Source organism: Nymphaea colorata, chromosome 11 (genome assembly GCF_008831285.2).
Source record: "Nymphaea colorata isolate Beijing-Zhang1983 chromosome 11, ASM883128v2, whole genome shotgun sequence".
Lineage (NCBI taxonomy): Eukaryota > Viridiplantae > Streptophyta > Magnoliopsida > Nymphaeales > Nymphaeaceae > Nymphaea > Nymphaea colorata.
Window position 1 is genome coordinate 7,922,658 of NC_045148.1, and position 25,936 is coordinate 7,948,593.

General features: G+C 38.6%; 2 protein-coding genes across 2 annotated transcripts in view; one reads left to right on the top strand and one right to left on the bottom strand.

The window, feature by feature from the left end:
* Window positions 1-1,666: 1,666 nt before the first annotated feature.
* On the top strand, window positions 1,667-3,788 carry LOC116263997 (exopolygalacturonase-like). The gene is made up of 5 exons (XM_031643867.2): window positions 1,667-1,853; window positions 2,036-2,350; window positions 2,484-2,773; window positions 2,921-3,152; window positions 3,312-3,788. The coding sequence occupies exons 1-5, from the start codon at window positions 1,713-1,715 to the stop codon at window positions 3,537-3,539; spliced, it is 1,206 nt and encodes a 401-aa protein (XP_031499727.1). The 5' UTR covers window positions 1,667-1,712; the 3' UTR covers window positions 3,540-3,788.
* Window positions 3,789-12,780: 8,992 nt separating this feature from the next.
* The window catches only part of LOC116264746 (exopolygalacturonase-like), a 61,920-nt gene continuing 48,764 nt past the window's right edge, over window positions 12,781-25,936 (bottom strand). Inside the window, exon 6 of the mRNA XM_031645122.2 lies at window positions 12,781-13,049. Coding sequence (XP_031500982.1) covers window positions 13,029-13,049 — 21 coding nt within the window. The 3' untranslated portion in view covers window positions 12,781-13,028. The remainder of the gene's footprint in view (window positions 13,050-25,936) is intronic.

The window sequence follows — 25,936 nt, forward strand, 5'->3', positions numbered from 1 at the left end:
TATTTTGATCCCGATTCATTAGTGTAAATGAATTCAGCATTGTCAGAGAAGCGCAAAACCACTTCTGATTTGCTTTTTGAAGAGAGAGAAAAAAAAGGTTTTTTGAGCCTTCAAAGTCCATTCTTTCTCATTATTTTCGAGTAAAAAACTTTATTATACGTTATATTTTGATATCAGTAGCAAAATGTTCGTCACAAATAAATTTTAACCAATGACGCATATGTAGGCATTTTGTTACCTTTTCTTTCAATGGTAGGACCTTTAGTGACGAGGTCAGTGGCACATTGTTTTTGTAATTGAAGATATCTGGTGGCTCATATTCTGCGCTATTAAATGTCATTCTGGGATTAATATCTAAGCAGGCACAAAACTGGGTTTTGGGCTGTCATTCAAACAACCTGGCACATAGACTTTTCTTCATTTTATGTTCAAATCTCCGAATTTGAATTCAAATATGTGAACATTTGAGAAAAACAATTGTGGTTCATGGCACATCTGATTCAATTCTGATCCATTGACAGAGACACTTTCTTTTTACAATTTTGCTAATTTTCTTAAAATTTTGTTTGAGATGGGATTTTCGTCTTTGTAATTGCTTTAATGAATTTTGTGACAAAGCGATTCTTTCAGCATTAGATGCAAAAGTCAATGGCCTTATTGATGAGTTCCAAAGATTGTTTGTGTGTATGTGTGTGTATGTGTGCGTGTGTGTGTGTGTGAGAGAGAGAGAGAGAGAGAGAGAGAGAGAGAGAGAGAGAGAGAGAGAGAGACTCATTTGATACATAACCATTCTTAGATTTTGGTGTGCATCTGTAAATTTCAAAAGGGGGAAGAAACATCACAGAAGGAAAGAAGGTTCAACTTTGTGGCTGGTGCATGTGCTAGGGGATGTTCTTAATATAGTGACGCAAAATCACACGTCAATAATCAGTGTAAGGTGGCACAGATGTCCGTAGCTAACCCAAAAAACGTCGCTATTTAGTCACATTCAAACAAGTTTATTGCACAGCTAGACAGAGTTCGAAAGATCGTACTCACATGTCAATAATCAGTGTAAGGAGCTGCTTCACATAAGCAGCCTTATCATGACCCTTGTTCAATACTTACTCTCAAGTGGCCATGTGCGTGTAATAATAACATTAGAAATTGCATATATAAATCTGTGTGTGTGTGTGTATAAGATGAAAGAAAAAAAGAATGGTTGTGAAAAACTCTTTACTGAAAAGCATCTGTTTTATGTTAACGTAAAATGGTTTTCTTTTAATTTGTAATGTTTTTCATTTATGGCGTTATGTGTGAATTATGTTCTGAAGTTGGAAGATTATTTGTAATATTTAAATGTTAGGGGTTCTTCATATATAAATACCTCTAAATCTGAGAATGGTTATGTACTAAATTTCTCGTTTTTCTTGTCCTAGTTCCCATCGAAACTCTCTCTCACTCCCCTACAAATACAGCAAATTAAGGTCAAATATAAGAAAAACAAAGTCAAATGACTATTGTTAGAGACGAAATCATGAACACACTAGGCGCAGCAAAATTTTCGGGTCTCCAATTGCCGATCAAACTTGTGGTCAGTGATTCAACATTTAGTTCTACGAAGCACCATAGCAAAACCTATAAATACTCAACCTCACCCCCATCAAAGTTAATATTGTGGATGGACTAGCCCTCCTTTTCAATCATCTTCCCTCAATTCTTCCTTCTCCACGATGGATCTTCGGTTTGTTTTCTGGCTTTCCAGCTTTGCTCTTTGTTCATTCTCAGCCATTTCCCTAGCAGGTTCGAGCTCGGGGACTTACAGCGTCGATGATTATAGTGCCAAAGGTGATGGCAAAAGTGATGACACAAAGGTTCTCTTCGACTTTAACCATCTGTTCTCTCTCCAAGATTATTTTTTTCTTTCTCCAAGGACCGACAAATTGTTAAGGGAGAGCCACCTTTCTCTTCACGTGTAGCCAATAATATGTGTAGATACATTTTATGTATTTTACTAATTCCGGTGAGGTGATCTTCTTTTGCATGGACGCTCTAGGCATTTAACGATGCCTGGGCTGCAGCCTGCGCGGATTCCGGCAGTCCGACTCTGATGATTCCCGGAAACAAATACGTGGTGGGGCCGCTCCTGTTTAAGGGCCCATGCCAAAATACTGGTCCGTTGACGGTGAAGGTGCAGGGCACCGTTTTGGCATCGACCAACCTCAACCTTTTCACGGGACAGGAGTGGGTTCTCTTCTACAAGGTCAATCAGCTCAGGTTGACAGGAACCGGAACCTTTGATGGGCAGGGGACTACGGCTTGGCCACAGAACCAGTGCCCTTTCAAGAAGCAATGCAAAGTCTTGCCTGTTGTAAGTTCGTTCTTCATTTACCAAACTTTCTTTTCTCTTTTTAAATTTTTCACATACAACATACATGCTTAATGCACAGTCGCATCGCAAAAAGGACTAACAAAGTTTTTCCTTCATAAAAATATGCCTGCAGTCACTCAAGTTTGCCTTCTTAAAAGACACAGTAGTTTCGGGGATTACCTCATTGAACCCCAAGATGTTCCACATTGCTCTGCTGAACAACGAAGGGATCAAGTTCCAAAACGTCCATATTAAAGCACCAGGCGACAGTCCAAACACTGATGGAATCCATATTGAGACTTCTACTGGCGTCCAGATATTGCAGTCTGACATCGGTACTGGGGATGACTGCATTTCTATTGGCCATGGAAACACCGATGTTTACGTTGAAGGCGTTAACTGCGGACCAGGACACGGAATCAGGTACTTACTTCCATTTACCACACCTCCTCCTCCTCCTCCTGATTTCGCCCATTCCTATTCTTTGTTTTTCTTTCCTCTCCAATCCTTGATCATATGATCCATGCACTAACGTCGTCGTGTCATATATATGGACTGCCAAAACTCCAGTGTCGGCAGCTTGGGCAGGTATTCCTATGAAAAAGATGTTACTGGCGTGATAGTAAAGGGATGCACCATTAGCGGCACCATGAACGGGGTGAGAATCAAGTCATGGCAAGCATCTCCTAGCTCCATCTCTGCAACCAACATGACCTTCGACAACATTATCCTCAAGGATGTTGGCAACCCAATCATCATCGATCAAAACTACTGCCCCTTTAAATCTGCTTGCGCTCAACAGGTAATTGAGCCTGCTAGCTCCCTATGTTATCTTCAATTCCTTCTTCTCATTCTGTGTTCGTGTTTCTTATTCAGAATATTAATGGCTTAGTTATGATGATGTGCAACTTTATGTAATTCGAGCAAAACAAGTAACAATTGTATATTGTTTTTGTTGCAGGCACCATCACGAGTTAAGATCAGTGGTATCACGTTCAGCAACATCAGAGGGACTTCGACGACACCTGTAGGAGTAACTATGCAGTGCAGCAAAGCGTATCCTTGCCAAAATATTAAGGTTCAAGAGATAAATCTGAGTTACAATGGACCTGGAGGGCCCATAACATCTTCATGTGCTAATGTCAAGGCCAGCTACAGCGGGAAACAGGTTCCTGATCCATGCAACTGAAGACCTCTATCGGCAACTAACTAGCTTAATTAACTACAAATTAGCTCTCTCCTGGCTTCCTCATGCAATCAAAGTGCATGAGTGCATTTACTAGGAGATAAGAAGCTCATGGTCCGAGACCTATTCAGTTTGTAATGTTTTTTTCTTTTCTTTTTTTCATATAAGAGCCACCTCACCAACTATTGGGTGGCCATGTATTTGTGATTGATAGATCAACTTTGGATTAATGAAAATACAGTTATGAAATCCAGGCATGTTTTGAGAATGAGAATTTTTCATAAAATAAGAACAATGGTAAGATGGTAGCTAACAAATACTGCAAGTTTGAAAAGGAGGTACAGTTTGACTTCTGAAAGAGCGCGACACCACCACAGTGGGATATGTGGAAAAGAGAAAAGAGAAAACAAGAAGCAAAAGAGGCTGCGCGGTTTGGAGAAAAAGAGATGAAGTACAAAATGACAATTACTTTTGTGCGTCCCCCGCTAATATAAGATGTTGCTTTAGTGAGTTGTATGAGCATTGAAGTTAAGTGTCCCATTTTCTAACCCTTTCTTGCCTTAATCAAACTTAACATGATCTATAGGGGGTGTTTGGTAACAGGAATACTAGCACAGTGTCCTATGAGTGAGGACACATTCATTAAAATTCTATTATTATAAATATGCTTTAATCTTTGACATAGGTTAACAGAATGCTATATTATATATTAGTTTTCTTGTTATCAAACACCAATCAGGGTTCTTTGAGTGGAGGTGAGCATATAAAAATTATTGGAACCTTATGTGTACCATGCATGCCTTTTGATGATACACGAACCAGCGAAAAATAATCAAACTTTTAGTGCTCAAGGTACCTTTTTTCCATAAACACACAAATAATTTACTTCCTGCGTTTTCCATCATATTGCTGGAAACGTTTAAGCTGCATAATGCATATCAATTCAAAACATTGTACGTTCCTTCATTCATTTGGTTATATAGTGTAACTTCTAAAAACGCTCATGTAAATTAATCTTGATCATTGCCAAAGTACTGAAAACGTTATTAATGTTAGGGCTTAAAGGTCGTAATGCTTCTTGAATTTTACATTGTACAAAGTCAAACTATAGGTATGGCAGGTAAAACCAGTGTATAGCTAAGTTTCGTTCTGCAAAGTGCATGGTTCCTCTTATCTTGTAGAAAAGAAATAGCACTTGTTCTTTCCATCTTTATATATTGCATTCAGTGTAAGATGCTAACTGTTTTTTATGCTTTTGACGTTACAAGATCCACTTCCAACTATTTGGAGTTTAATTTTATGCTTGCTGCTACCTTTACATGATGATATTAAACCATTCCAAAAAGATACACCCAAAGTTTTTTCATAGTTCCGGATGAGCAGGAGGTTAACGCCCATCGCCCCCAAAAGAAGCTAAAGGCCTCTCTCTATTCTTCCTACCTCCATAGTCCTTAACGGCATAGGGGACTTGGGTAGACTACAATTCACCTTTAATAGAGTGTCTTGAACCCACCTTTTGTGGTCCCAAAGGGAATAACACTCACGGGAATCGAACTGATCTATCAACCTACTATGCTACATCCCTTAAGGCCAAAGTTGTTCCATAGTTAATTTTAAACAAAAAGAGAGAGAAAAAAAGGATGTGCATTATCAAAATTAAAAACACCCAACTTCCATAGTTGATTTAAAAACATAAAAACTTATTTCTGCCAGTTATGGTTAAACTAGTGAATTAACATTTTCCTTTAATTTTGATGGCCTCCATCCTAAAAGTAATATTAAGACATACCTAGGCGGATTTGTAGTTTATTAATCTCACCCAAGTTTTGATTGTCAAAGTACCTTTCAGACATTAATTAAAATGAAACTAATTTGATAATCACATATTAATATTTTTATTTGGATAAATTTTAAAAATTTAATACAAATGAACATGAAATTGTTTTTTGTTTTCATATCACATTATTAATAAAACTTAAATTAATAATGACCTACCTAGGGTTAAACATTGATGGAAATTTTATTATTTATTATAGTAAGCGAATGATTTTTCATAGAACTGATGCTGGGGGGTTGCCCCAGAATTTATTGACAAAAAAATGAGAGAGTATTTACATAAAAAAATGGGACCAGTGAGATCCTATACATTTATAAAATATGCTTGTTTGACCTTGAGTTTGGAGAAAGCTGATGCAATACTTTACAGATAGTGGCATTGTCCACTCTTTTGAGCAAGATGAAACACTTTAGTGTTGGGTCATCTCTAAAAAAACCAAATTGATTTGCAGTCAACTTGCGGAGCCACCCAAGACCTGCTGTACATAATCTTCTTTCAAGCTTTTGCAATAGCGACTGATGAAGCACCCATTATTACAAATCACCTTAATGATGCCAATACACCTTTCATTTTCTGGACTGCTAATAGGCTTTGCTGAAGTAGGCAGACTTCACCAGCTAATAGGCTTTGCTGAAGTAGGCAGACTTCACCAATAGCTCCACCTCCAGCACTTCAACAAGTAATGACAAAGATGTAACACCCACTACTCTCCCTTACTAGAGCCACCACATCCTTGTTGTCCTTGTTAAGGCACACTACAATGTGGATATTATAGGCAGTTCCATATTCCCACCTCCAGCAGCCCCAATGTAACCCTACCTCTACCTATGTTTGGATAGCTTGTCTAACACTTAGGTTCCAGTCTCTAGAGATAATAAAATCACCGCAGTAACTCCATAGCACCTTACCACTGGAACTCATAGCAGGTTTTTTCTCATGCATGTAGTTGTTGTGCCATTTCCATATATGCCAAAGGATTATGTACAGTAAATTCTTCCAGCACTTGAAAAAGATCTTATTTTTAAATTTGTGAAAGGTCCATAAGACAAAAGCATCATTGACAGTTGTTGGATGAAAATTGCTCTGCCCAAGCTTCCTAATAACCAACTCTCATAGGCTTTTGGCTTCTATGCAATGAAGGAAAACATTGTTAGTATCTTCTTTAGCCATTTTGCATATATTAGAAGCTTAGAACACACTTTTGGACTCTAGCATCAACAAGGAGGTAACCTTCAACTGCCAAGAAGATCGTCCATGTAGCATGGGGAGGGGCTCCAACTTTCCAAATGGAATTCCTCCATTGCTGAATGAGACTCTTAGCCCACAACGCGTCCCAAACATAGTGTTATGACATCAGACATGAGCTGCAATCTACCCATTCAAGTATGTCATGTCTACTATCATCAAGCATCGGAAGTTGCATCAAATTGTTCATAGAATCGAGGAGCACTTGGACATAGGTGTCCTCATCGACAAGCAACTCTTTAATAGTGCAATTCATGATATCTTGAATTAGGGGCCAATGAGCATGTGAGATCATAGTAGCGATAATGACACCATTCCACCGGTCACGCCAAAATTTGACTCTTGAGCTATTATTGACTCTCTAATGAACTTGAGATTCAATTAACTGCCAACATTTGATCAACCTCTTTCATAAGATAGATTTGATCCTTTTAAGTTTGTAATGCCACACACTCTTTTTGGTTAAATACTTGGTCTTGACAAGATGAACCCAGAGAGAATCTTGCATGATTGCTTTAACCCAAAAAAAATAGAGGTTAGCCATATTAACATTTAGCATGCACCGAAGACTAACTCCACCCTCCACCTTCGGTTTACAAAGAGTATCTTAGTTGATAAGGTGTGACCCTTTTGCCTCCATGACATCCCTTCAGATGAAGCCCAAACACAACTTGTCAATTTGATGACAAGTGGATAAAGAAATCCACAAAACCATAATCCAATAGCTAGGAATAAACGTCAAGACATGTTCAACCAAGCAAAGTTTATCGACATAAGAGAGTAGCTTCTGCTTCCAGCCGGTAAGCTTGTGATTAACTTTAAGCACTATATGCTCATATTGGCTCTCTGTGATGGCTCAGAGTTGGAGAGGCAAGCCCAGACGTATAACATGTAAATTACCCGTCTCCAACCCATGATAGCACATAGTCTATTGCACTCCAACTTAGAAAAGTTGAAGAAAAAAAAAGAGGTCTTGTTAGGATTAACTTTGATACAAGCCTCAACTGAAAGAGGCAATCTCTAAGGCAAAAAAAAAAACTTTTTTTTACCTTCAACTAAAAAATGACATGGTTAGCATAAAAGGAGGAACCTATGGATCTTAAAGAACTAACCTTGGAACCAAAGAGCATTCCCTATTGCAAATAAGCCAGCACACTTCAGCTAAGAATTTTCATCGTAACAGTGAACAAGTAGGGGGACATGGGGTCTCCCTACTGCAACCCCCTTGTGGTGCTGAACCAGGAACCTTCCATGCTATAAATACTACAGTCATAATACAAAAGCCTAGTAAATTAAGCTCATTCTTCACAAACCACCAATTCACTTTGTCATAAGCCTTGCTAAGGTTGATTTTAACACATGCAACTTTAGACATATTATGAGCAAATGAATGAACCACCTCCTGACTCAACAGAAAGTTGTCCTGAATGCTACGGCGCATCAAAAAGGCCGACCGATTCTGGTCAAGAATATGGCTCAGAATAGGTCTCATGAGTAAGACCATAATTTGAGTGTGGAATTTAAGAATACTATTGCATAGAGAGATAGGTCAGAACTTGTCCATAGTACAGGCATCCTCTTGTTTGAGAAGAAGAACAATGTGTGTTCTATTGATCCCTTTTACGATGTGATCGAATAAAAAAGCCTCCTTTATAGTGAGACTACATCGGGCCCAATGATAGATAAACGATTGATAAAATCGATTGTTGAAACCATCTAGCCCAGTGGTCGAATCCCTATTCGCATTGAACATTGCCCATTGTATTTTCTAATTGCAAATAGGGCTAACCAAAGACTCATTTTCTTCAGCAGTCACCATCGGACCTAGATAAACATTAAAAGGAAGGAGCTCAGAACTCACATTGTAAGTCAACATGTCTTTGAAATATCTAGTGCATGTAGCAAAAAGTTCATCCATCTCCAAAACAACCCTCTCGCCATCCATGATCGTGTGGTTACGATTTCTCTTTTTTCTGCCTTTAGCAATAGCACAAAAAGATTTAGAATTAGAGTCCCCCTCTCTCATCCACCTTACACGAGCCTTTTGTCTTGATAAGCTTTAGGAGAGTGAGACAAAGATTCATCTCACGAGTGCTAATAGATAGATCACCCCCTTCCGTCAGCTTCTGGGCCTTGCCCACCTGCACTCTAAGTCTCTCGACAATCCTCCCAGATCATTAGGGCCTTTCTTAGACCAAACCCAAAACTTATCTCTGACTAATTAGAGTTTAGATACGAGTCTAACCGTGGGGCAACTAGCAACTTGTTCAAACCAATAATCTACAATAAGACTTCTAAACTGGAGAAATGGTTTCCAATAAGTGAAGTATCAGAAGGAGACTGATTTGCCACATGTAGATGTGGTTCCTCTCAGTCGCCATAACCACAGGGCTATGGTCAGATGAGGTACGAGGAAAAGACTAAAAAACCAATCACGGCAATCCCACCAGTCATGAAAGACAAAGTAGTGGTCAATCAGACTCTGCACATTAGTGAACCCCTCTCTATTGTTCGACTAAGAAAACTTATAGCTGGGGTCAAGTATTTCAACAAACTGATTGGTGGTAACAAAATTATTGAATAGAATGCACGACCAAAGAGCCGAGAGTTTACCTGATTACTGCGACATATCCCTCACAGAATTGAAACCACTCAAGCATACATTCAGCTAGCAAAGGCTAGAAAGCTTCTCATTAAGCTCATCTCCGAATTCGGAAGTCCGGATGGATGTACACCTCTAAAATCGAGAAGATTTTGTAGGAACTTAGGTGCTTATCCACGATAGATATCCAATGAACTTGCATTTTAGATGTGCATCTTGTCAACATCCCACAATAGCCAAATCCTTGCCCATTTTCCATTGAGATGAATATTAGAAATAGAGTGATATCTGGGAAACTTCAACCTGAGTTTTTCTAAAGCAACCTTTCAATTTTGTATCAATGAAGACTACAATCTCTGGGTTAGCATGCTGAAAAATAAACTATAGATCGCGCTAGCCAGACACGCCGGCCTGCCCATGAGCTTTCCAAGAAAAGGACCTCATTGCATCCCAACAAGAACGCTGCATTCACTATTGCACCCTACCAGTTCTTCACTGCTAGGGTTATTATCCTTTTCATCTATTTGGAAGTTCTTCTCTTTGTTAAGTAAAGGTAAACTCATTTCCTGATCACCTGAATCTTTAGTAGCTGAGGATGCCTTGGATTTAGGCTGCACCGAAGCTAGAGTGGTTAATGGTTTGAGAAAAAAGTAGGCCTGTGTCTGAGCAAGAGACATAAAGATCCCAGAGGAGCTTCTTTGGCAGAGGATGACTGTTGGGCCTCTTCTTAAATGAGCTCGTAGATTTGCGTTCAACTGGCGTTTCTTCTCCATTGAACTTTTCCAGAGGGACACCATTACACCAATTGAGTGATAATGAGATTCATCTATAGCCATACAATAAGCACTTAACTGGGCTTGAAGGATGCTTGCGCTAGCCGCCACCTTAGTTACGGTAGGAGCAACCACTATTGTGTAACCTATCATGATCCACCACCTCTGGGCGAGTCTCCTTGGCCTGCGCAGGTTTCCTTCTCGTGTGCTCAGGGATAAGCTTAGAACTAGTCCCTCCCTCCTCAGGTAACACCCTTCTCCTTCTTGAGCAAACTATGTAGGGCTGAAAATCTGTTTGCCTGATCAGCTGGGCAAGCCGTTTTGTTCAGAAAAAAGGACCGGTGTTTGGGGCTTTTAACTGTCATCTATGCATTCCCATCATCTAGTCCATCAGTATGTATAGTGGGAGATTACTTCAATTCCTCACAAGCAAATGTGAAATGGTTCGTCGCCCCACATTTAAGGCAATATCTCACGTTCAACTCATACTCAAAACTTTACACGAGGGCACCCCCTTCTTCAAATGAGACTCTGACTTCATTTACTGGATGAAAGCACAACGGAACCTCAAAGATCACATGCGCAAAACCCAAACTAGTGACCTCTCTTGTGAAAGCATCAACTTCTGGAATATATGGTTTTTCTATAATTGTAACAGAAGATAAGGAAGTCGCACCCAAATGCGGACCTACTCGACAATTCAAGTTTCAAAGACATACCAGGTCACCACCGACTAGCTACTAGGACCCGTGCCCACCCGTCCAACTTTCCAGTGGCCAGGAGCAAGAATCATATGCAAATCAGCCTCATTTGAGGCCTTTACATGAACAAGCTCTGACCTACTGACTAAAACTTGATCGGGCATAGCCCAGCCCAAAAAGAATGAAAGGAAGAAAATACAAATCCATAGTCTAACCTATTGCAAGCCTGACCACGCTGTAAACCGGAAACAAGCCTTTAGCTTCTCATGCGTTGACTTGGGAATGAACAACACCTTATTGCCGTCCACCTCTTGAATTTCTACCTCTTTCAGATCATCTTCATCATCAAGCTTTTCCCCTTCAACGATGGACACCCACGAGGGACCCTTAGTTGCAGAAGCCTCTTTGTTATGCTCAGCGGGTTGAACGCCTTCATTTCCTCCTTCTTCCTGCACATTGCAGTCCATCTTTTCACCAGCCAGTGGAGCGAGAAGGACTCCTTACATTTCCAATCAAGCCCAGATCACTGGCCAACCGACCGGCCATCAGAGGAGCCCTAACACTACGCATCCTATCCGTCTTTCGACGAGCAAGCCTTTTGGTGACCTAACTGCACCTCGAAATGAAAGACCTAACTACTCAGTGCATGATTTTCAAAACATCAAAAGCTAGTTGCAGTTTTACTATATTAGGTGCATTTGTTCAAATTTATGGCAACCCCAGTCGGGCATGGTTGGAGTTGGGATGACAAAGGTAACCATGTATAATTCGATTTGGGCTTGAGCTTAGGATACCCAATTCTTTGGGTAGAACTATTATTCATAATATAGTTAACTTGTTTACAAACAAGTAACTTCAAGCGTAAAAGTGAGCCCACTAGATAAACGAATTTGCTACTTATACGAGCAAGTTCGAGTCGAGCCAGAGCTGGCTTGACTCGTTATACATTCATAATGATATCCTCATCCTTCCCTTTTAAATTTCGAGAATTTCTCAATATAAAGGTATGCCAACAATTTGATGGTTAAATGTTTTCAGCAGTATGATGGAAAGCGTACAAAAATGTATCTTTGTTGTGTTTTTAGCAAAAAAGGAAAAAAAAAGGCATTTTGGGACTCAAAAATTTGATGACCTTTTAACCACAGAGTTTTGTATAATCAAAAGGCATAATACACTTAGTGGATTCTAGTAATCAAAATGCCCATGGCTCTGAAAGAATCTCATGGGGTGTCTGGCAAAAAAAGAAAAAAAAAGGAAAAAAATAGTAATCTAGTGTTCTATGAATAAGTTGTAGCAAAGCAAATCCATAAAATGGTAGTATTTAATAAATTTAGCCCAATCTTTGAGAGCAGATTTATGAAACAATATGAATATGGTATTAATCTTTGAGAGCAGATTTATGAAACAATATGAATATGGTATTGCTCTTATTATCAGATCGCATTAATTTGCCAAATTTGATTAGGGACAAAAAAATAAAAAATGGGGCACTAACAAAATAGCCCGTAGAACTCACTGTACCAACGGTTTATTAGAGGGGAAAGAAAACTGTTCATCTTTTGATGGGTTTACAAAGAACTGCTTAATATATATATAAAAGTTACAAGTAATGATTTGTTATAAATCATTACACAGGAACATGCCTCATGGTTGAGAGTGCTTTGGCAGTTGGTGTTCTTTGCAAAATTATAATCTACCCATTATTTTTTTTTTAAATATGAGTTTGGTTCCTATAAAAATTTTGAAAAATAAGTATTGCCACTATAAATAATTTCAAAAATTATGTTCAGCGTCTCAACCACCCAAGGTCAAAATCCTGGCTCTGCCCCTGGGGACACATAAGTGTTTGCTTTTTTTTTTTTCTTTTTAATTATTTTCCTAATTTCTTTCCCACATGCCCAATCCCTACTTCTTTTCATTCTCTTTTTTATTTTTAATTTTATTTTTCTCCTTTCCATCACCGTTCCCTCGCGCTCTTTCAGAAGTGAAACAATGCTCTCGTTTAAAGCTTGCTGGCATTCGTTAGCTTACCATATTATCACTGTTCTTATTTTGTGGCAAGTTCTTGTGCTTAACACATGTCTGGTTGTTAGTAATCTTATTTTCATCATTACAAAATTGATGATCAATTACAAATACATGGCCACCCAATAGTTGGTGAGGTGGCTCTTAAAATGAAAAAAAGAAAAGAAAAAAACATTGCAAACTGAATAGGTTTCGGACCATGAGCTTCTTATCTCCTAGTAAATGCACTCATGCACTTTGATTGCATGAGGAAGCCAGGAGAGAGCTAATTCGTAGTTAATTAAGCTAGTTAGTTGCCGATAGAGGTCTTCAGTTGCAAGGATCAGGAACCTGTTTTCCGCTGTAGCTGGCCTTGACGTTAGCACATGAAGAGGTTATGGGCCCTCCAGGTCCATTGTAACTCAGATTTATCTCTTGAACCTTAATGTTTTGGCAAGGATAGGCTTTGCTGCACTGCATAGTTACTCCTACAGGTGTCGTCGAAGTCCCTCTGATGTTGCTGAACGTGATACCACTGATCTTAACTCGCGATGGTGCCTGCAACAAAAACAATATACAATTGTTAATTGTTTTGCTCGAATTACATAAAGTTGCACATCATCATAACTAAGCCATTAATATTCTAAATAAGAAACACGAACACAGAATGAGAAGAAGGAATTGAAGATAACATAGAGAGCTAGCTGGCTCAATTACCTGTTGAGCGCAAGCAGATTTAAAGGGGCAGTAGTTTTGATCGATGATGATTGGGTTGCCAACATCCTTGAGGATAATGTTGTCGAAGGTCATGTTGGTTGCAGAGATGGAGCTAGGAGATGCTTGCCATGACTTGATTCTCACCCCGTTCATGGTGCCGCTAATGGTGCATCCCTTTACTATCACGCCAGTAACATCTTTTTCATAGGAATACCTGCCCAAGCTGCCGACGCTGGAGTTTTGGCAGTCCACATATATGACACGACGACGTTAGTACATGGATCATGTGATCAAGGATTGGAGAGGAAAGAAAAACAAAGAATAGGAATGGGCGAAATCAGGAGGAGGAGGAGGTGTGGTAAATGGAAGTAAGTACCTGATTCCGTGTCCTGGTCCGCAGTTAACGCCTTCAACGTAAACATCGGTGTTTCCATGGCCAATAGAAATGCAGTCATCCCCAGTACCGATGTCAGACTGCAATATCTGGACGCCAGTAGAAGTCTCAATATGGATTCCATCAGTGTTTGGACTGTCGCCTGGTGCTTTAATATGGACGTTTTGGAACTTGATCCCTTCGTTGTTCAGCAGAGCAATGTGGAACATCTTGGGGTTCAATGAGGTAATCCCCGAAACTACTGTGTCTTTTAAGAAGGCAAACTTGAGTGACTGCAGGCATATTTTTATGAAGCAAAAACTTTGTTAGTTCTTTTTGCGATGCGACTGTGCATTAAGCATGTATGTTGTATGTGAAAAATTAAAAAAGAGAAAAGAAAGTTTGGTATAATGAAGAACGAACTTACAACAGGCAAGACTTTGCATTGCTTCTTGAAAGGGCACTGGTTCTGTGGCCAAGCCGTAGTCCCCTGCCCATCAAAGGTTCCGGTTCCTGTCAACCTGAGCTGATTGACCTTGTAGAAGAGAACCCACTCCTGTCCCGTGAAAAGGTTGAGGTTGGTCGATGCCAAAACGGTGCCCTGCACCTTCACCGTCAACGGACCAGTATTTTGGCATGGGCCCTTAAACAAGAGCGGCCCCACCACGTATTTGTTTCCGGGAATCATCAGAGTCGGACTGCCGGAATCCGCGCAGGCTGCAGCCCAGGCATCGTTAAATGCCTAGAGCGTCCATGCAAAAGAAGATCACCTCACCGGAATTAGTAAAATATAAAAAATAAAAAGTATCCACATATATTATTGGCTACACCTGAATTGAATGTGGCTGTTATTAACAATTTTTCGGTTCTTGGAGAAAGAAAAAACTAATCTTCGAGAGAGAACAGATGGTTAAAGTCGAAGAAAACCTTTGTGTCATCACTTTTGCCATCACCTTTGGCACTATAATCATCGACGCTGTAAGTCCCGGAGCTGGAACCTGCCAGCGAAACGGCTGAGAATGTAGAAAGAGCAAAGCTGGAAAGCCAGAAGACAATGCGAAGATCCATCGTGAAGAAAGAAGGATAGGAAGAAGAAGAAGAGGAAGAAGAAAAAGATTGAAAAGAGGACAGTGTAGGATAGTTAGCCCATCCACAATATTAAGTTTGATCTGTGGGAGATTGAGTATTTATAGGTTTTGCTACAGAGTTTCCGATAGCTAAATGTTGAGCCACTCACCACGTTTTATGGGCAATCGAAGACCCGAAGATTTTGCTGCGCCTAGTGTGTTCAATTTTTTCTCAAAAAATAGCCATTGACATTCCTGCGATATTTGACCTTAATTTGCCGTGTTTGTAAGACAGAGAAAGAAGGACAGAGTCTCGATCGGAACTAAGAAAAGAAAAGAAAAAAATATTTAGTTCAGAACCATGCTCAGCTTTTGTTGTATATATCTATGATGAACCACCTAACATGTAAATATACGAATAATCGTCCAAATTCAGAAAATAATTCACATATCACCCCGTAATGAAAAACATTCGAATTAAAAGAAAACCATTTTACATCTAACAAAAGGCAGTAGCTTTAAATAGAGAGTTTTTCACAATTATTTTTTATTCTGCTCTTCACAAACACACACACACATATATATATACACACACACATGTGAAGCTTCGAAGCCTAGAGGTACCGCTGCATCACAAAATCCCTTAAAAGGCCTGTAACTCACATTCACAAGTAATGTTCGGTGTTCAACCCACATCACAATTCATGAAAATTTTCCTACTTATCTTGAAAATAATTTTTTACTTCTAAGAACAACGACTATAATAAATATGATTGAAGACCTTATCTCATTTATCTAATTAAGATATAGCTCACCTCACTAGGTTGTGCAAGCGGCCTGCACTAGCCCATGTGCAATATAACCAATTAGGAGAACAAATATATGGAACATACATGATTCTGCTAACCATAGCATGCGTATTTGCTCAATTGTGAGCATTAATCCTGCGAAAGTTACATGCTTCAACATGCATGGCTTGACATGGCTGCATGCTGTTTTAAGTTTGTTCCGCATAGCGCATGCATATATGATGCCAAAGAGAGAGAGAGAGAGAGAGAGACTTGTGTGAGTGAATGCACTGTGAAATTGAAAAGTGAAATATCAAAAGAAAAGGAGCAAGGCCGACAAGAGAGTAGGGAGAGTGCTTCCATCTCTTTCTGAAAATGGGATGACATCTTTACTGATCACACAAAGAAAAAACTTCGTCAATGTGGAGAGTGGTGAGAAATTGGAAAATTGAACCTTAACCGACATGAAAGTTAGTGTCACTAATTTCTATTTTTTAAACTCAAACATACTTGAAACACACATATCTTATATATATATATATATATAGGTTTGCCATTCCATCATGTAGATGAAAACGTTTAACCATCATGAACATCAATTCAAAACATTGAAATGCAAGTGAAACTTGCAAACGTGTGTAAACAGGACTGTTTAGCATCAAACCATACATTTTTTATCTAGATCTAGAGCGTGCATGGTTTAACTATCTTCAAAGAAAATAAATATTAATCAATTGCTTATTCCTTCCATCTTTGTATATTTCATACAACATTAGATAAAGACTATCTTATGTGTGCTTTGACTTTACAAGGTCCACTTCCTATATTCATTGCTCGACACGTTTAAATGGATTTGGATTCAGGTATCTAAACCCGACACTCGGGTGTTCCTTATTTCCTAGAAAAGTAATAAACCATATAGGTTATGCTTTCATGGAAGGAAAGACATTAATTACTACATAAGCCTCAAATTCTTGAGTTTTTTCACGTTAAAGATTACAACTAAGTGTAACCAGCGAATTACCAAGAGGACACAGAAAGATACTGTTTGTTAATTATAATGGATTCTTATTTACTTATACCAAGTTAGTTTCTGTATAAGCAGTACATTCATTTACCTTGAGAGGATTAACAGAATTTGTCACCGACACTATGTATTTACAGATATGTTGTTGCCACTTTCCATTCAACGAAGTGGAGTTCATCACCAAACACTCAAACATATCATTGAATGAATGACCTTATGAAACTTCCCCTTCCGTTTACACACAAGGCACGCGTACACAACTTTGCTTGTGGACATAAATGAAGCATTTATGTTTCCTACAGTCGATTGAACGTGTAATATGTTTTGTACATAAGAAGCCGACCTATTTTGTACGTAAATTCAGCATTGTAAGAAATACAACAAAACCAGATCAGTTGGTTTGCAAAAGAGAAAAAATATGGTTATCTTAATCTTCCATCACGATAGATCACATAGCGCTTATAAGTCATGAGCAGAGTGAGTGACTCTTTATAGGGAAAGTTACTATATATATACATGTTTATAAGTTATATATTATATTATATATTGTGTGTGTGTATGTGTAAGTTAGTAAAAACCAGACCGCTTGAGTAAGAGACAAAAACCAAACCTATTGAAATTAATTATTAATTTTTATTTTTTTTTGAAATCTAACCTTATAGATATGATTTTAAGAGTGATTTGATGAGAAACATATATTAAGTTAGTTGTTTGCTTACTTAAATTTCATTGTTTTAAGAATAAAAAAATGAATGGCTCTTAAACATCAAAATTTTGGTGGTACAAAGATCATTCTTTTTTTACAAAAAAAGCAAGATTTGTATCAAATTTGTACCTATGAACATATTAGAAGGTTCATATTTTGTTGTAAACACCTTTTTTACATGAATTTAAGAGATCTAGTTTTCCTACCACTCACTATATATATATATATATATATATATATATATATTGAAATTGTATAAAGATATAGAAAAGAATTAATTCTTAAATTTCCTGAATCGGCATGCCATTTATGTGAGTGGAATATTCCTTCACTTAGGAGTCGGATCTACAACATTTCCCGCAGGCATCTGCCCGAAGATTGAAGACGAATTAAAAATAAAGAAGCACGCACGGGTGCACTGTTTCATTTGGTGAAGCCGCTTCCATCCCACGAGCGTCCCGTGAGGTCAGCCTTCTTCCTCCTCACCAAACCTGCACCGTCCCACCAACGAAAGCCTATTGCCAAATCACGGTTCGGGTATTAATAAATCCATATCGGATCCAAAACTCCACGTAATTAGTAGTGAAGTCACGAGTCCAATTTGAATCGAATTAAAATCTGATGAAAAGGACACATGCATGTTTGAACCCGATTCGGATCCAAACCTTTTGGCTTCTTCAGTTCTTCCCAGCTACCTGCCAACTTCAACCGGAAGTTGTTTTATTCATGGTCTCAAATTTCTGGGATATAATTCTAAGGCACCCCGGCGTTCTCGTTGTTCGCCTAGGCCCAGTGGGTGGAAACATGGCGAGCTCATCTCCCCTACCAAAATGGCAGCTCGTTTCGCCGGAGAATTCCCAGTACATCGCACCGTGTTCTTTGCCACTAGGTCTCACTTGGCCGACGTTGGCGCTGGCCGTGCTTGCCTTTGTTATCTGCGTTTGGCTCGAGGGTGTAGGCAACTGGAAGCCTGTAATTCCGGCAGCGGACGCCGCCGGCGTACTCAGGCGAGCCGGGATCTCTCAATGGAGCCAATGCGCCAGCATGTCCAAGGAAGATATGGAAGGGATGGTGTGGAGACTAATGCTGCCGCCGCCATGGAGGTGGTGGCCGAGCGCCGATCCCGTGGGGAAGAAGTGCGACGTAAAGGGCAGGTTTAGGTTGTCGTGGCTCATGTTATACTTGATTTAAGGAGTTACATGATCGACTGAAGGCCGAGGATCATTGGAGATGTGTTGAATAAAAGTGCAGTACGGGGATGAAGTTTCTGTTTCTTTTTTCACTTTTTCTTGCTTTCATGGGAATGTTACCTTCAATTTTTTTGCATCAGTGATGTTACTGGCTTCCCTTGTTTTGATAAATATATAAAGCAACTGTTCTATATACACGGTCTTGTTGGCGATTCTTAATCTCTCTCTCTCTTATTCAAAGCAGTTAGACGCTGATATCATAAGATTGTATATTTTGAGATAGTGAATAATAGGATTTGGAAGAGAGTTATTTGTATCGACCATGGCGTCCAATGGAGCATGTCATTGGGTATTCCACATCAACAGTAGAACGTTTCAACCACTTGACTTTAGCTATACGTTGAAATGCCTCAACAACTTGGACCATCTGTTAAGGACTGGATCCAATTGGGGTATTCCACACTCTCAGATGAAATGTTAACACCCAAATCAGCTGTGTTTAATGTTGGATCTAATTTTCTCAAAAATGTTACAAATAATTATGCACCTAACTGCCAATATAAAACTACCATCCAACGTAAAAAATGTTACAAATAATTATGCACTTAACTGCCAATATCAAACTACCATCCAACGTTTGGAACTAGCATTCTTGAACTTTTGCATCTACTTTTCAAACAATCGCTTTCTCATTAAAAAATAGTAAAATAATAAAGAACAAGACAAAAAAACTCTTTTAAAACTAATTTCCATTAAAAAACCAGCAAAAATTAAAGAAGAAAAAACACTAACGATGACCACTTAGGCATTAGGCATGACGGTTCCAGGGGAGGGGTGGTGCTGGAAGGCTAGGATCCCCGGGCCCCTCCACATTCAACAAGGGTTTTTGTTGGTAATTAGTGGAGCCAGAAATTTTTTCTGGTGGGGACATTCATTCCATATCTTTAATTTGTTATATATATAATAATCAAATATATCAAAACATTATCATATATATTAAACTAATTTTGTGAGGCTAGTGTGGGCAACTGCCCACACTAGACACCATGTGGCTCCGCAATAAATGTCGGCTCTTCGATGAAGCCTGCATCAAGATGCTGGGATTTGGACACGAACCAATGATTTCAATTCTAGGTATTCCCTCAACATCCTTTTATATACCCAAATAGGAAGACTGGAATGTATTGTGTAGTATGTCTCTAGTTCGACCCCCTGGAGGCTATTCTCCTGTATCAAAAAGGTGGAGTCAAGTTGAAGTTTGTGGACATCTTATCGTTGGTATCGATGCAGCTGTAGGCAAAGGGAAAAAATCTTGGCTTGATCTATGGAATAACCTCCGGTTCACCCAATCTTTGAGATTCGTTGATTCACTTTCTAGTCTATGAACTAACTAAAGATAAAAGCTAGATGCACCTTATTAATAGAGCAACGAAAATGAACGATTAGAAGGATGAAACTGCTGCCCCTTTCTAAGTCGGCCCTTGAAAATCAGGGGAGTCTGGCTGGGGCAGAGCAGTTACCAACCTTTGGTCAAATTTCGCCGATTTCGGTGCTAGTCAGAAGCCTAGTACATCAGAACAATTAAGGCCATTTATACCAAAAAGATTAAAAAACATGAAATCAAGTAATTTGAAACGGTGAAACTAAACCTCAATTGCTCACGGTAAGAAGAACAACACAAGCATCCAAAAAAATCAATCGCTAATCAACAAAAGAAACTTAAAAACCTTATTTATGGTAGTCTAAACATTCTCTTATAAGTTTTCACATACGTGTATTTTTATATATACAAACAATAACATATGTAAGTGCATGTATATATGGCTACACATAAGTATATCATTTTCTCTAAAATCACTTCTCTTTCTCTTTTTTTCTTTCTTTTGTTCATTCAAATATGTTTTTTTTAAGATCAAAACTCAACTAATGACCTAATGTTAAAATCATGTTTGATGGTCTACAACCACATTCTAATTTCAAAAACTTTTCTTTTTTTACAAGAATATTTTATGATAAAATGATAGAAGATATATAAGCAAGTGTAAGGAACTTAGATGTATGTGATGATAAGAATGCTCTTAGATGAATGTTATGGTAGGAATGAATGATTTCTTTCAATCATATGAAATCAATGCATTCATGCATTCCCATTAAGTTCACATATGATCACAACACTTTTTCAAGAAAACTTAAACAAGTTGAAATCAAAGTCTAACTAGGTAGTAACTAAATTAGAGCAAAACCTTATGCCTACTTAAGATCTTAAGGAAACTAAATTGATTGCAAAATAAATATTCAAAAAATACCCACATTAGTTTTCAAAGATTTCTAAATGATATTTGCAAAGATTTCTTGAATTAAAAGTCTTTCAAAATGGCTAAATCTCTCAAATGATACTTCAAAATTTTTTCATTCAAAAGTCTTTGAGACTGATCCTCGTACAGTCCCTTTCTATCTCTTTTCAAAACAAAATGTTATTTTTTTGAAGCATTTAAAAAACGGAAAATAATTTTGGGATGCAAACAGTTAGTAAACCAGTTGATATTGATGACTTAATTGTACATCTCCTAATAGGGCTCCCACAAGAATGTGCACCTTTTAAAACTTCAGTCACAGCTTATGTGAATCATATATCTTTGGCTGAAATGTGTGGTCTTCTTCGTATTTAAGAAACTCAAATCAAGTATCAAGAGAATATATTAAGTGGAACAGGGTCGCTCCATAGAATAAACCAAAGAAGCCTATTTCAGTCAATGTTCATACAATCTAGGTGATGACAACTTAAATTGTGGATGAGGAAGAGGAAGATGTGGCTTTGGTTGTTGAGACTACAACAAACCAATAGTAGTATGTCAATATCGCGACAAGCCTAGACATTTGGCCAAAACTTGCTTCAATATCACTTGCAAAAATAATTTTGAAAATTAAAGAACTAATAAGATTGTTGCTTATCAATCGTTTGCACCTCATGTTGTGGATGAAAACAATTGGTTCCCGGACTCCGGGGCAAGTCACCACATAATAAATAGTTTAGAAAAGTTATCCTTACATGAGACCTATGCAAGTTCAAATTCTATCAAGGTGAGTAATGGCTCTGGAGTTTCTGTCAAGGACACTAGTAAGTCTTGGAAGAGAGATTCTTAAAGGGATGAGTTAGGGAGGTTTCTATGTGATCAAGCTACCAAAACCAGTAAGAAGGACAACAAGATGGTGCTTTATGGAGAGTGTGTTTCCTTAGAATGATGACACAAGAGACTCAGGCGTCCTAGCTTTCAAGTTGTTAAAGCATGATTAATAAGTTTGAGTTACTGTTAGCTTACTCTTCTAATAAAGAAAGACTAAGACTTTGCAATGCTTGCTCATGTAGTAAATCTCATTCATTTCCCTTTTTAAGTTTTGATTATGGAGCCAAAGAGCCTCTTGAGATGATATGTTCAAACATATGGGGTCATACACCCATAATGAGAGTGGATAGATATTGATATTTTGTAATGTTTGTTGATCATTGCTCAAAGTTTATATGGTTGTACCTGCATGCAAATAAATCAAATCTTCAGTATGCCTTAAAATTTTCCAAAGCAAAAGCGGAGAATATTTTTGGACAAAAAATTAAAATTTTTCAATCCGATGAAAGAGGAGAATCTGCTGCACTCGAACATCTCTTCAAGGAAAATGGGATCCAAAGGCACATTTCACGGAAAAATGGCTTGCTCTTTTGAAGCATGTTGAGCTCTCTTCACAGTTTTGGTCATCAGCCTACTTGATCAATCACATCAATGTACGACCTTAGCCTTCACATCCAAATCTCCGTATGAAATGTTGTTTAGGCAGCCACCTGACTATAGAACTCTTTGCATTTTTTGTTGTAATGTATGCCCATGTCTTCAACCTACAAGAAAACACAAGTTAGATCTCAAATTCAACTAACATGTATTCTTTGGGTATTCTAATGTTTCTAAAGGATATGTCTGCTTTGAAACCCAGTATAAGAAATGCTTCACTGGTCAAAATGTAGTTAATGAAACCCAATTTCCACTACTACCCATTCAAACTAAACCAGCTGAACCTATCCATGATTCCATGCCTATGTCTATCCCATTACCATTGTTCCCAATGAAAAATAAATCCATTGTGACTCTACTTCTCTAAGTCTTGAAAGCTCATGTCGTGAACCTAATGAGACTCTTTTAGACTATTTTGAACAATCCGATATGCCATCTCTCCAAACATACTCAATGGTCACTTGATCACAAGATGGGACTCATTGGCCAAAGGTGTATCGACCCCACATTATACCATATTCCTCTTGCCTTTAATGGCAAACTTAATGATATAGAGACGAAAACCTATAAAGGAGTTGCGCAAGATGCTCATTATGAATAAAGAGATTTGGGACCCTTCACCACAATTGGACTTGGACTCTTGTGATAACTCCTCCAAATCATCCTATCATTGGGTGAAAGTGGATCTATAAGATGAAGCACAAGGCTGATGGCAGCATCGAAAGGTTTAAGGAGCAACTAGTTGCCAAGGGCTATGATCAAACTGAGGGGGCTGACCACTTTGACACATTCAGTCTAGGAGTAAAGCCTGCCACCATTCACATTGTGTTTTCTCTTGCTATCTCTCATGGTTGGATGATTCAACAGTTAGGCGTTAACATTGCTTTTTTGAATGGTGTCTTGACAAAACAAGTTTTCATGGCACAACCACTAGGCTATGAGGACAAGCATCGGCTAGGGTACTCTACCATCTACAAAAGGCTTTATATGGACTCAAACAGGCTCCACGAGCTTGGTATCAACAGTTGAGTTCTATGCATATCAAACTTGGATTTCAAATGGCAACAATCTGACACCTCATATTCATTTTCAATCGTGAGTAGCTCAAGATCTCTATGATCATCTATGTGGATGACATCATAATTATAGGGACATCCTTCCTTTATTCAACACTTGATTGACAACCTCCACAATTGGTTTGCTGTCAAGGATAATGAACACCTTCATTATTTCTTTGGAGTCCAAGCTATTTCAATGCCACAAGGCCTTTTTTTAACTCAACAGAAGTATTCTTTTGATATTTTGTGGCGAGTGAAAATGGAAGAGGTTAAGCCTATCTCCACTCCCATGTCGCATCCAAAGTCTTAACTAAGGTGGCAACTCCATTTCAAGACTACACACTATATAGACAGATAGTGGGTGCAGTTCAATATCTATCTCCCTCTTACCCTGATCTTGCTTATGTTGTTAACAAGGCATGTCAATTTATGGAAGCACCAAATGTTGATCACTGAATCGATGTAAAGTGTGCAGGCTCAAGAGTACAATGCACTATGAGCTTCTCATTAAACACAGCTCATGTTGATAGTTAAACGTCTATACTGATGGAGACCAGGCCGGATGCCCTGATGACCATAAACCTATTGGAGCTTATGCCATTTTTCTTGGGCCAAATTTGATCTCTTGGAGTTCCAAAAAGAAACCCACTGTTGCTTGTTCATCCATAAAAGCTGAATACAGGGTCATCGCCAGCATCGCTCCTGAATTTATATGGCTACAGTCCCTTCTTCGCGAGCTCGGCATTCCGATCTCTCCCGCTACAGTTATTTGGTGTGATAACATAAGTGCCACTCCAGTTATTTGATGTGATAGCAAATCCACTTTGTACGGGATCATGTTACAAAGGGAATACTTTTGGTTCAGCATGTTCCGTTGTCCCACCACCCAGCTGATTCTCTTACTAAACCAGTTGCTGAAGAACACTGTACTTGCCATCAATCTAAACTCACAGTGTTCCCAGCCCCGTTGAGTTTGCGGCTGGATGTTGGAATGAGTAACCTCGATCATAGCTTTGTTATGGAAAGAATCGCTCAAGATCATATTGATAGAGATCATGACTCGGAAAGAGTCTCTAGAAATCATACTGATAAGGCAAGGAGCAGCTGGTGCATGGCTCATATAAGGATGAGAAGATGTGCACGGATCAGCTAAGGGCTAAATCCATTTCAATGAGATTGTTCCATTCATATCAATGGAGATTGTTTCATCCATATCAATAAAGATTCTGATAGATCTCCATTATGTGATGTAAACCGTGAAAAGGGGAACCGATCCTCTTATCTTGCCCTTATACCCTATTAATAATTCTTAGTGGATTTACTCTCCATTGATCTAATTATGGGAGAGTCATGGATGTAGGAGGAGTTCCTACCCGAACCACGTACATTGTTCTTCTCTCTCTCTCTCTCTCTCTCTCTCTCTTTATTTTCATAACATATGCATGTTCTATAGCGATAACGTCTCGGAAGATTGCTGTGTAAATCTTCCCTTCCTTGTAACTGATGTCACGATTTCTTTTCCTCCATATGATCCAAGATGTGATCAGCAGCCTATAAATTCCAAAGAAGGGGAAGACCATTCGGGTGAGACACTCTGCTTATCAATTTGACACTTTAATTGGTACTGACCTTTAATATCCACCATAAAGATTAATGTTTCCTTCCTTGCTTAGTGACGCAGTTTGCTGTGCAGAAAAAAAAAAGAAGAAGAAAGAAACATCACCTAAGGTCATGCCGCTCATATAATTTAAGTCAAAATACCAATTAAAGAAACAAGCACCAACGATGTAGCAGCGGCATTATTGAATGTTGCTAATAATGAGGCAAAAGTGCATCAATGAATAGCGTCAATAACGACCAGTTCCTTAATTATGTTGATAAGAGTTTGTGGGTTCTCATAAACTTTTAATGACACGAGGACCACCAGTGGTTTTTCTCGACGCTATTAGTAAGGTGCTCCACTACAAACAATTTTTCTGCATAGACAGAGTTGATCAACAGATCATTCTCACAGTCAACCTGGAGCAGGGTTCTGCATTAAAGTTCTCTTTCTTTCTTTTCTTAGTTGGTAGACTCTCTCTCTCTCAAAATAAAAAACAGCAAATTAAGGTCAAACATGGCAAAAGCCTCGTGACTAATATTGCATGAGGCAAAATTAACACATCTCTCTCTCAAATACAGCAAATTAAGGTCAAACATGGCAAAAACGTCATGACTAAAATTGTTTGAGGCAAAATTAATACACTAGACGCAACAAAACTTTCGGGTCTCTATTGCCTATAAAACTGGTGGTGAATTGCTCAACATTTAGTTGTACAAACCCCATATGAAAGCCTATAGAAGCTCGAACCCCAAGATCACCTTCATCACTGCAAACAATATTGTGGATGCAGGGCTAACTATCCGACTCTATCTTCTTTCTATTGATCTTCTTTTTTCGGTTCTTCTTTCTTCCAAATGGATCTTCGGTTTGTTTTCTGGCTTTCCAGCTTTGCTCTTTGTGCGTTCTCAACCATTTCCCTAGCAGGTT

Excerpts from the sequence above, each read along its gene's own strand:
- LOC116263997 (XM_031643867.2), top strand. The coding sequence starts at position 1,713 with ATGGATCTTCGGTTTGTTTTCTGGCTTTCCAGCTTTGCTCTTTGTTCA. Across the intron at positions 2,351-2,483 it reads AATGCAAAGTCTTGCCTGTT|TCACTCAAGTTTGCCTTCTT; the intron begins GTAAGTTCGTTC and ends ATATGCCTGCAG. Across the intron at positions 2,774-2,920 it reads GGACCAGGACACGGAATCAG|TGTCGGCAGCTTGGGCAGGT; the intron begins GTACTTACTTCC and ends CCAAAACTCCAG.